Source organism: Sturnus vulgaris, chromosome 8, assembly GCF_052056855.1.
Source record: "Sturnus vulgaris isolate bStuVul1 chromosome 8, bStuVul1.hap1, whole genome shotgun sequence".
Classification (NCBI taxonomy): Eukaryota; Metazoa; Chordata; class Aves; order Passeriformes; family Sturnidae; genus Sturnus; species Sturnus vulgaris.
Genome location: NC_142250.1, coordinates 19924914 through 19935795, shown reverse-complemented (window position 1 = coordinate 19935795; position 10882 = coordinate 19924914). Strand labels below are relative to the sequence as shown.

Sequence of the window (10882 nt, the reverse complement as noted above, 5' to 3'; positions counted from 1 at the left end):
ATATGACCTGACTTTAAAATGGTTCATGTCAATGTGTTTTAGTGAAGTTAATAAGGGAAACTGATGTTCCTGCTGGCTCTGACAACTGGCTGACTCCATTTTTAGCTGAACTCATGGGGGTGAGTCACTAGGTAGGATGCTACCTAATGTTCATGCAGCTCTCAGGAAATCAAATGAAATTTATTGTTTTCCCCAAAACTACTGCCTGTGTGACATGGCTCTTTTCAGTGACAAGATGGTTTGCTTCTTATGAGAAGTGCTGCAGCACCAGTCTGGCCACTTGTGTTGGGTGATACTGTCTTCCCTCTGTACAAAGGATTCCTGATGCTTTTAGGTTATGCAAAAACACACTACCCAAATCCTCTCCCTAATGGTATATTTTAAAATCATTTTCCTATTAACTCTCACTTTTTCTCCATCAGTTCACACATTTACTGTTCTGGGGCAGATGGGTCTTTTGTGTATGTGGGGAGAAGTTATTTATTTTAAGACTGAAGTATCTCAAGTTGTTTAGCTCATGTGCATGTTCCCCTGCTTGGGAGTGTTTCTGAACACTCTCCCTTTGAGGCAAAAATGGATTTCTCTAATGGCTCCTTGTGAAAAATGCCTGATTTTTTTTTTTTTTTTTCTTTAAACTCGTCAGGAAAATGGCATAACACAAATGAAGTGCAACACCTATATTACTTTAAGGAGAGGTCAACATTGCTTTTCCCTTCCTTCTGTACTGGGACTACAGAGGGAGTAGTTTTGGTCTAAATCCACAAAGATTCCCACTTGCCTTCAGAAGGAATTAGCCCTTGCTAATTAGTTTGAGTTCCAGAGCAATTCCCTTTGGTTTTGCTGGCCTTTCTGCACCCAGGAAATCTCTCTGCTCTTTTCTCATGCTGCCATGGAGAACACACTGCAATGCACAGGGAACAGGCACACGTGTGTCAGAGCTGGCATGACATGAAGAGAAGGTGAAGGGGTAAGGCTAACAAATGAAATTCATTACCTTCCAAGCTAAAGGGTGCTGCACTACTGTAATGCACATCAGTGAATTTTTAAAGCTGATGTTAAGTATTTTTACTGGCATGGAATGTAGAAAGCCTCAATCAACTGGGCAGAAATTTTCCTTCAAAGGATTAGGAATTTACTTTCTGATACTTGCCTTCTCCAATCTTGATAGGTGAGAAAAATGCAGCGGAAAAGGGGCAGTATAGACAGAAACTGAAATAATAAAAAATGCAGTTTGAAGTTCTGTAAGAAAAAGGTTTGTGACATAAACTTTAAAGCACAAGATTGGTCCTATCAATGCTTCTACTAAGAAAATGTATCAAGTCATTTCACTTTTCTTCTCAAATCAAATTAATCCCCTATTATTTTTCTGTGAAACAGAAATGCCTATTTAATAACTCATGTTGAGCTTTCCCTTTTACTCCCAGTGATGTTTTCATAATCTGTCATACCTGACTCAACTTGCACTGCTGTGCTCAAGGGGAAACCCCTGATTTTGTTCTGTTAACAGTCAGAGGTGCTGCTACATCTGTTCCCTGAATGAACTTCTGATGTAGTGTTGTGATGGTTTTCCTGGGATATATTTTTTCTCTTATATCTACATATAGCTATGTACACAAACAGCAGGACGGGCCTGTTGGAGCAGCTGTCTCAAAGCCTTTATTCCATCACAGTCATCAGTCTCATTTTACAGAGCTAAGCCAGGGAGATGGAACAGCCTCGGCTGCTAACAACAGCAAATGAAGTTCACTTTGTTACAAAGTCTTTTAACAACTTTCTACCCAAGAGCATAATATTAAAAGCTGACATGCATTTGCATAAGGCCAATTAATAAAGCTACATGTACATATTGCTTTGAACAATGCTTGCTTGTAATAGCTTAAAAAAATGGATAAAGCTTCATTATTAAGCTTACATATTTCTACTATCTTGCTTAACATATTTTCCTGAGGCCTCTCTCGACACAGCTCATAGCCCTATTGTTTCTTGACCTTGCATCTGCAACATTCTTGTATTTCTCCATCCTGAGATTTGCTTTCACAGAGCTTTCTGGGAGTTTTATACCTTTTCTACTTCCCACAGTGTTGTTGTTAAGCTTGTCTTTCCCTGTAGTGAGGATAATTCAGGCAAGCCAGTCTTTGTTCAGGTTCAAAAAGCATTCTTAAAACTGCTCAGTCCCACTTATGATGTCTCTTTGGCTATAGACTAAAGCCAGGTCTAAAATGCCACTACATTCTAAACCTCAGTGGAGCAAAATTAAAATGAGGTCAAATCTGCCAGCTGGGTGAGGATCTAGGTTTTTGTGCTCTCTGTAGCTCCAACTTTTCTATCCACTCCTTCCAGCACAGGAGCACTGTGACAAAGCTATGCTGTAATGCAGTGACTAGTGAATTTATAGTAGAGAAAAAAGAACAAACAAATCCAAAACATTGGCAGCCACAGAAAAAGTTCCAGAGCTGTATTATCTGTACATAAATAAGCTGTACTAATGTAGCTGGGCTGTAGTTATAACAGTCTGTTCAATCAAGCTCCTGGCACCTTTCACTAGGCTTGAAGTGAAAAACTGAGGTCCTCTCTGAAATTCTTGGCTGGTGTGTCGCTTTCTGTCTCTGCTAAAATTTTGATTGTTCCAACTTTTGAACTCTTTCTTAGTGTAGAGAGATTGAAGAGTCCCCCATGTAAAACTGATACGCAGAAGAAAATGGAAGAACATGTTAATGTGACAGATATTGACTGCTCAACAGTATTTCTATCCTGAAGTCATAGACCTAAGGCCAACCTTGTAGCCAAACCAGACACTGAACTCCTGGGTGTTGTGCTTACAAATGCCTGCCATGATTTCTCGTAATATTAGAGCTGATCTTACCTAATCCATTTATATAATTTCTTGTTAATATTAGAGGACAATACTTTCTATGCTTTGAATGAAATTGTTCAGTAGCCTCCTCTGCACAGCCAAATACAGATAGGAACAAATAACTGAGCTAGGAAAAAAAAAAAAGGAGAGAGACTTGTTACATAATCCAGTTTATTACTTGAAGAGTCTAAAGAATTTTGAATGAGTACTGCAGCAAGTCAGACCCCTGCTCACCTCTCCTTGACCATCAGCTTTGGTGTGCAGAACAGCATCCCTTTGTTCAGGAGCAGGGCAAGAGCAGCAGAGAACCCCAATAAAATAAGCTCTTGCAGCCCCCAGAAAGCTTCCCTTTTTAATGCAGAACATGAGGACACTAAGGGACAGTGCTATTAGGAGAGCTCAAGCAAGTCCCAAACTAGAAACTGAAAAGGGGAGGCAAAGTACTTCAGGGAGACACTAATGAATGTAGTCATTAGGCTTGTAGTCTAATGAGACTGTAACTTTTCTCAGGGCATCATTCTTGCTACAGAGCCCCAAGCTGGTTTTCAGCCCAGTCCAGCTCCCTTGTCTTTCATACAGCAAACTGGAGTGACTTCTGCATTATACAGCTTAGGGAATGAACGTTTTCAGTCTCTGTGCCAGTATAATTAGCTGCTAAACAAAACTACTTGTTCCTGTCCCTGCAGATTCATCCCATCTTTAGCAGACCGGGGCAGCCATGGGAGAAGCCTCTGGAATTACAGTGGAAAAAATACTGGGATATTTTGAAGGAGGTTATCATCTAATAATGACAAGGGACTGCAGTTTATCAGCAGTTCTTAATGGAGATCTACTGGAAGCATTGGCTCTGCAAAAGCACTGAAACCCTGGAGAAGTGTAAATACCATGGGTCAGTGCTTGAGACCTCCTGAGATAAATAAAATGTGAAAACAGACTTTTGAGTATGGGGAAGAAGGTTAAAGTAACCTGGTCTTTCTGTGTATTTTAGAATGGTCATATGACTTGTGTGTTCTACAGTTTCATGTAAATACCTGTCAAAAAGCAAATAAATTCCAATTAGTTTCACCCTTAAATAAACCACAGCTTGACCCAAGGAAACATGCTCACAACATTAGATTTGAACAGAAACTTTCAAGCTTTGAAAAGGTGCTAATGCAAACTTTCCTGCATAGCAACAGAAGAATTAACTAAGAGCAAAGTGAACAAGCAAAATTGTCATTAATCGAATTTATCTGAGATTTTTAAACTGGCACGTAGCAGAATGTGAACTGAAAGTCCATGGGTTCTTTGGTATGCATAATGTAAATGAGATATTCACTTTCCTTGTTTAAGTTGGATTTTCATTTTAAGATTGGGTGTGAAAATCTTATTGGACGCAAAATATAAATGGGTACAAAGCTATTAAGCTTCAGGTGATAAGCATTGTTTAATAGGAAAACTTGCATCAGATTTATGTGTGTTCTGGTGTTTGATTTAAAGGGTTTGGTAGGCTAGGTTTGGTTTCTAGGATGAGAACACCTTTCCAATATTGAAAAGAGTTGCCTTAAGAAGACCTACTGGAAAAGGAGGGCCAACTATCCAAAACTGCCTCTCTCTCTAGCAGGAAAGCTGTGTGCTTTGAGGAGATGAAAGGGAAATTTGGGGTAAGAGAGCACACAGAGAGTTTTGCTCTGCCAGGGATGATTTGCCCCTGAAGCTTCTGCAGAGCTTCCTAAGCCTTTAACCTGACAGGATAGTGGAGGAAACTTTCCTGTAAATATTTTCTTTCCACTATGTGGAGCTAGTGGTGTTATGATCTAAAAGTTTTGAGGCTGGGGGAAGTATTCTTTGTATGAGACTGTAGCTGTGAATGCTGAAGTAGAGAAATACCAAGGCAAAACATAACTTAGCAAAAGTGGGAAGTTCAAAGTAGAGCTTTGTATGCTCTCTCTCTCTGTTTTTTCCAGGTTTGAGGGTTTTGTCTTCCCACAGCTACAGAAGGGAGCCAGGTCTCTGCTGTGTTTCTGGTGTTCCAAAACTAGATGCAATAGGTAAAGTCATCTGTATCCATGTTGAAACTTGGAGCAGACAAGAGGAGAACAGGGTCTCTACTTGGATGTGTTTTGAATTAGGCAGGAAATGAACCTTTCCTATTTCATCATAGCAGACAAGGTAAATCCACATCTAAAACTTGGCAGATAGTGGAGAAAGGTGATTGGGTGGATTCAAAATGTGATTAAATAGCTCCAGATTGTGTAGGAGTCCTGCTTCAGGCTGGCTTTTTTGGAATTTGGGTGCATCCCAGTCAGCCTTAAAAAAACAGAAGTAAATCTTTGGTCACAGCTTACTTATGTATTGGTGTTCTCTGTACAACTGTACCTGGCAGTCTGTTGCAGACAGAAACACATCTAGAGAATGGTTTGGATTGGAAGAGACCTTTAGAGGTCATTCAGTCCAACCCTTCTGCCATGAGCAGAAGACATGAGAAGGGACACCTTCCACTAGACCAGGTTGCTCAAAGCCTTGTCCAACCTGGCCTAAAGCACTTCCACGGATGGTGCATCTGTGCACCATCAACAAGTTCTCTGAGCAACCTGTTCCAGTGTTTCACTACCCTCATATTGAAGAATTTCTCCCTTGTGTCTAATCTGAATGTAGCCTCTTATTTTAAAACCTTTACCCCTTGTCTTATCACTGCCTTCCCTGGTAATATCTGTCTATCCATGCTGCTCCTCTTTCTATGTCACCTGCTTTGGTGAAAATGAGAAAGAACAACCCTACAGTTTCAATGTACCAAGGTGCAGTAGTTTCTCAGAAATTATTTTCAAATTCTCTACCCTCAACCCTCAAGTATTGGAGTCTGTCCTGGGTGTGGTGTCATTCGAAGATGCCATCAATTATACTTTATCTTAGCACAGGCTTGCAAAGGGTAGTAAGCAGGTTCACTGCCCAGCTACAGTGGGGACAGTGTCTCCCAGCAATGTCACTGAATGTGGATAGAATTACAGAACTGTTAGGATTCAAAGGGATATTTGGAGATCATCTAGTGAATTGTGAAGTCAAAGCCTATACAAGCTGAGGTTTGCCTTTACCCTGCAGACACCAGGTCTGGGCACTGCTCATGAGGCATTTGCTCATTCCATAATTTGAAACTATGAGCTATGGAAGCAATGACACACTTTCTGTTGTGAAGAAATAGAATATGGAGATGTAGGATGCCCATAGTCACTTGTGAAAAGAGGCAACAGAATAAATAAAGATTATGAAGCAGTGCCTCAAAGGGAGCTCATACCAGCAAGCATATCCCTCTCAGTTACTGTTCGTGGATTTGCTGAGCTGCTTCTCTGTCTGAGCCCAGTATAGGTCAGTCACTCCATGCAGACACAATCCTTCCTCTGGCCCAATTTAAAACCTTTAATTTTTCAAGGGTTAATCTGAAAAAGGGACCCTTTCTTTTACCCAAAGCTCAGGCTGAGGATTGGGTCTGCTCTGCTGCCAGTGTAATGGAAGAATAGTACTGGGTTACACTGGGTAGCTGGTACATCTTGCAGGCAATAGGTTGGTCTCCAGGGAGCCATATAGGACAAAAATTACTCATGTGAGACATTGTCATAGAAAACAGAATGTTCAGAAAGATTTTTAAAGTAGCTTTTCATTTTCTTCCTGTGGTTTTAGGAATTTTAATTCTTTTGGTTTTTATCCTTAAAGAAAAAAATAAGTCACATGAATTTCTGATGCTTTATTTGGTTTTATTTCAGCTTTAAGATACAGCTGTGCACAGATTATAGAATATGCTCCTTGACACTGAAATATGACCAGAGAAGAATACAGATTAGCAGCTACCAAGGATGCCTTAAAATGTCACATTTAATGTCTGACCTCAAAGAAGGAACAGGTCAGTTCTTTGTTCATGGTGAAGCATAAGGCAGAGAAGTCAAGGGAGATTTTTGTGGGTAGGTACTCAGTTTCATTATATTTTGGTTTTATGAGTAGATTTCACTCAACGACTTCATTTTAAGTATTTTTGAATTGTGAAAGAGAGCCATGAAAACAACAAAAGGAAATATCCCCCCAGTCCACCATTCTTCTGTTACCCCACCCATGAATGGACTGGGCATTCTTTTGAGTGATCATCTTTCTCCACTACTTTATAAGAGCAAGTCTCCTTGTTGAAAATGCTTTCACATTTCTCTTCATCGTAGTCGACTGGTGTAATATAGCTGTGGTTGGGAAAGGAAAAAGAGGTGAGGAGACCAAGAAGTAAGCAGCTTCCACTTCAGGTGGTATCTGCACTTTTGATATGAAGAGGCTATACTAAGGAGACCTTTGGTAGCAGAAAAGGGAACTTGCACGAAGCTCCCAGCTCAAATGTTACTTAGCCTGCTGTGTAAGCAGAATGAGAGGAGAGTCGCAGCTTTTCTGGTCTGATTTACACCCAGGGATGTTTGTTGTGTTTATTTGCTATTCCAATATCACTACTTCTTCTCTTTGCCCATGGTACGGAGCTCATATTGCAGGAGTGGTTGGGTATCACTACAGGAAGAATTACAGACAATGTACCTTGAGCTGCTTCTCAGAGGAAAGTGTGGCAATGCTTGCTTTTGGGATGATCTGGACTAGGATCAATAGAAATCTCTTAGAAAGTTCGCTCTTGAATCAATAATTTGCCTGATGTTTTAGCCCAAAGGAGAATGAAATTCTCTTTTTGTTTTAAATCTAGAATGATTTGTTAAACATTACTTCTATTTTTTAGAGGAATTTCTTGCATGTTCAGTGATGATGGTGTTGGATTAATGCATAACTTAGTGATGGGAAGTGAGTGAGAGAAGGGTTATGGTTATTTCTCAGGAGCTCCTGTGTGAAGGGAAATGGTTTGTGCTGTATCATGGCAGCAGAGGAAAAACCCCACTGCTACTCTGAACTCACCTATTGCAGCAGCCAATTCCAGTATCAGAACAGGAGCAATCATTGCAGTCCTCAGTCCTCCAGCTGGAACCAAATTCATGGACCTTTCCTTCCTCATCAAGGCAGCCTGAAAATGCAGTGTATTGGCAGACTTCAGTGTCAGACCTATTGCACTAACAGCACTATGGCATGTACAAAATGGGTGGGATCTTTCATGGCTTTTTGCACTGACATCCCTATCTGCCAAACATGGAGGTTCCCCAACACAGCAGGGTGTGCTGTCCTAATGCATGGAGAAGAGAGACCTGTGTCACTCTGTCTCCTGAGGCTCTTAGCAGCATGAGGTTTCCTGGAGTAGTTCATCTTCAAGTATGGAATTTGAAGCACCCAGCAGAAAGACAACTAGACACAGACCTGGCCAGGATTAAAAAGGGCTTTGACTTTCCTATTAACACCATATTTTGTTGACTCCTTTAAAGGAAGATTATATCTGACCAGAAAACTTTTCCCAGTCCTCAGCTGTAGGAAGAAAGCAAATACTGGATGTGAAGTTCCTGTTCAACAGTCACAGAATAGATCATAGGCCTCCTAAATAACTGATCTGGAAAGCAGAATTTTATGAGAACAGAACAAGGGAGAGGGATGGGGCTTCTAGGTTGTATCTTTGTGTATAAATGTTCTTTTCTTTGGCAATGTTAACTCATTTCTTCAATGAGAACAGCTTTCCTGGGTAAAGCTGGGGTTTTAGACCACTTAGGATTTTTTTGCATATTGGGACACAACTCTTGTTGTGTCCAAAAAATAGCATGCTTCTCTTTTGGGAACTTATTTTCCTGCAGCTCCACTCATCTGTAGACTGATAGACTAGTTGTGCTCAGGCAGGGTAGATCCAGATTCAAGGGATGCAGCCATCCCGCTTTTAAGAATTTGCTTTGGGATACAGAAACAAGACATGAGTAAATTGTGTGGTGCTGAATACTTGTAAATCTGTCCTGTTTTAAACTGACTATACACACTTAAACACAGGTCCTTCTCCCTTCTCTGATTTCTAGATGTGATTCCATGGTAGAAATATGAGTTGCTATTTCATGCAGAGGGGTAAACTAAAACTGTGCTACTTCCCTGGTAAAAAATAATTTGTAATTTGGTCTGTATGAAGCTACCCAAGTAACTTGTTCTTCTTATAACATTATTATGATATTGCTCTCTATACCTCATTTCCCTCCCATTTCTCTTTGTTTCCTCTCCACTGTTTCCACCTATTTCTAAATTGTGATGAATTACACAGAATGGACAAATCAAATCAAGCAGTGATTCTGACGATGTCTGCCAAGCTGAGGGCAGTTGACTTCTTACCTACAACCTCACCATTAGACGTCCCTGGCTTGAGTGGTATGAAGTAACAAGCAGCATCAGACAGTGGCATGCTGATGGCAAGAGCAAGAAGGCAGGCCACGATGGTGTTCTGAACAAGAAAACAGAATTAATATCAATCCTTCAGTAACTATGAAGATGTCTTCATGATAAATAACAAGAAAATACATTGTGGTTTCAAATTAAAATCCAATTTTTGATGCCTTAAGTATTAGTTTTCATATTTTACGGATTCTGTACTGCATTAGTATGTAACTCTGAACTTCATATAAAATGTTAGCAAGTTCTCTTCACAGTTTAGTTAGACAAAACAATCCTTTTGCAGCCTAAGAATCAAGGACACCATTGCAGCCTCAGGCCCAGAAAGTTCAAACAGCAGCAAATTGAGGAGAGCAGTCTGGGAGGATGGGACTGCAGAACCTGGAGCTGTAATTGGATAATTAACCCCAATATGTAAATGGACAAAAACTTATAAAAGTGTGGAAACTCGTGACACGCAGTCCATCTGGCCAGGCTCTTGTACTGCCCAAGGTGAATCCTTTGAAGGCCTTTTAATAAATACCTAAATAGCTCAGTCTAGCCTCTGTTCTAGGTCAGCCTCTCAAGGCATTGTTGTCTTTTGCAGTTTAGACAGTTTAACACACTTATCAGGAATACTGAACCATTTTGAAGAAGCAGAGGCAGAGCATCACATGGGAGGAGGGAAAATGCCTGTCTTTCCAAGTTGTTAAAATCAAGCATTGACTGCTAGACCCACATACTTTTTGTGAAAAGAGTGTTTTATTCCTTTACACTTCCCATTAATTTTTCTTGTCCTTTTTTTTTCTCTATAGGGCTTGTCACCAACTGTTTTTTTCACTAACCTCACCTATAGTTGCAAAAACTTCTTTACTGTAGTCTGAAGCACTACAGAATGTTTCACTCTAATATTGAAGGATTAGGAACAAGTGAATTTACTCTAGCTGAAGTTAAATACTCAAGTCTTGGCCCTGTACCTTACTTGCAGGTGTTACAACCCAGACAATTCTATATTCTGTGACCTTTGTTAGGGTTTTTTTCTGAAAGTTTAGCTGAAGTTTCAATATTGGTTTGAAATGTTTGAAGGGCTTCCTTTGGGGAAATGAAGGAAATAAGTGCAAGAATTCTAGGATGGAATTAGCTGTGATTAATTGACGAAAAGAAAGGTAGACCAGGGATAAACAATCACATGCATATATTGTATGTAAGTGTGTCGTCTTGGACAGAGTACAACTGGTAACTTATAAAAAGTCATTCCTGAGAGATAAGAGGAGGAAAATTTAGCATTTTATTTTGCAGAAGAGAGGAGGTTAAAACCCACAAAACTGCAACAGAGTGACAAAGGAGTAAAAATCAAGACACTCTTTTTAGTTCAGTTAAATGTTCAGATATTATCCCGACTTTTCATCCCAAGTTCTTACCTGCCTTTGCCTCTCTTTGACTCTTGCTCTCATAACACAGAATTTATACATTCTCCAAGTTTCTTAATGTGACAAGTACTCAGAGAAATCCAACAGAAACTCCTTTAAAATCTATAGCAACATACCATGGTCTTTTACAGCACAAGATGTAGGACTCACCATTCTTGCAGGATTATGAGACTTCCAGTAAGGAGAGGGCCTGTACAAAGCTCATCTTCCCAGAGACCTTATATAGAGAGGGAATTTGTGCTAACAGCCCTTGAGCAAACTGACCATGCATGTCTAGCACCAATGAAGTATCTGCAAAATTACCTCATGGGGTGGACATTAT

At 40.1% G+C, this 10882-nt stretch overlaps 1 protein-coding gene across 1 annotated transcript; it reads right to left on the bottom strand.

The window, feature by feature from the left end:
- Window positions 1-6615: 6615 nt before the first annotated feature.
- LOC106852601 (beta-microseminoprotein-like) lies at window positions 6616-10602 on the bottom strand. Its single transcript, XM_014875325.2, has 4 exons — window positions 10552-10602; window positions 9095-9203; window positions 7760-7865; window positions 6616-7053 (listed from the first exon to the last, which is right to left on the bottom strand). The coding sequence occupies exons 1-4, from the start codon at window positions 10600-10602 to the stop codon at window positions 6924-6926; spliced, it is 396 nt and encodes a 131-aa protein (XP_014730811.2). The 3' UTR covers window positions 6616-6923.
- Window positions 10603-10882: the final 280 nt, after the last annotated feature.

Coding starts and splice junctions, on each gene's coding strand:
- LOC106852601 (XM_014875325.2), bottom strand. CDS start 10,602: ATGTATAAATTCTGTGTTATGAGAGCAAGAGTCAAAGAGAGGCAAAGG. Junction 9,204..10,551: donor TCAAAGAGAGGCAAAGGCAG/GTAAGAACTTGG, acceptor TTTCTTGTTCAG/AACACCATCGTGGCCTGCCT. Junction 7,054..7,759: donor GGAATTGGCTGCTGCAATAG/GTGAGTTCAGAG, acceptor TCCCAACCACAG/CTATATTACACCAGTCGACT.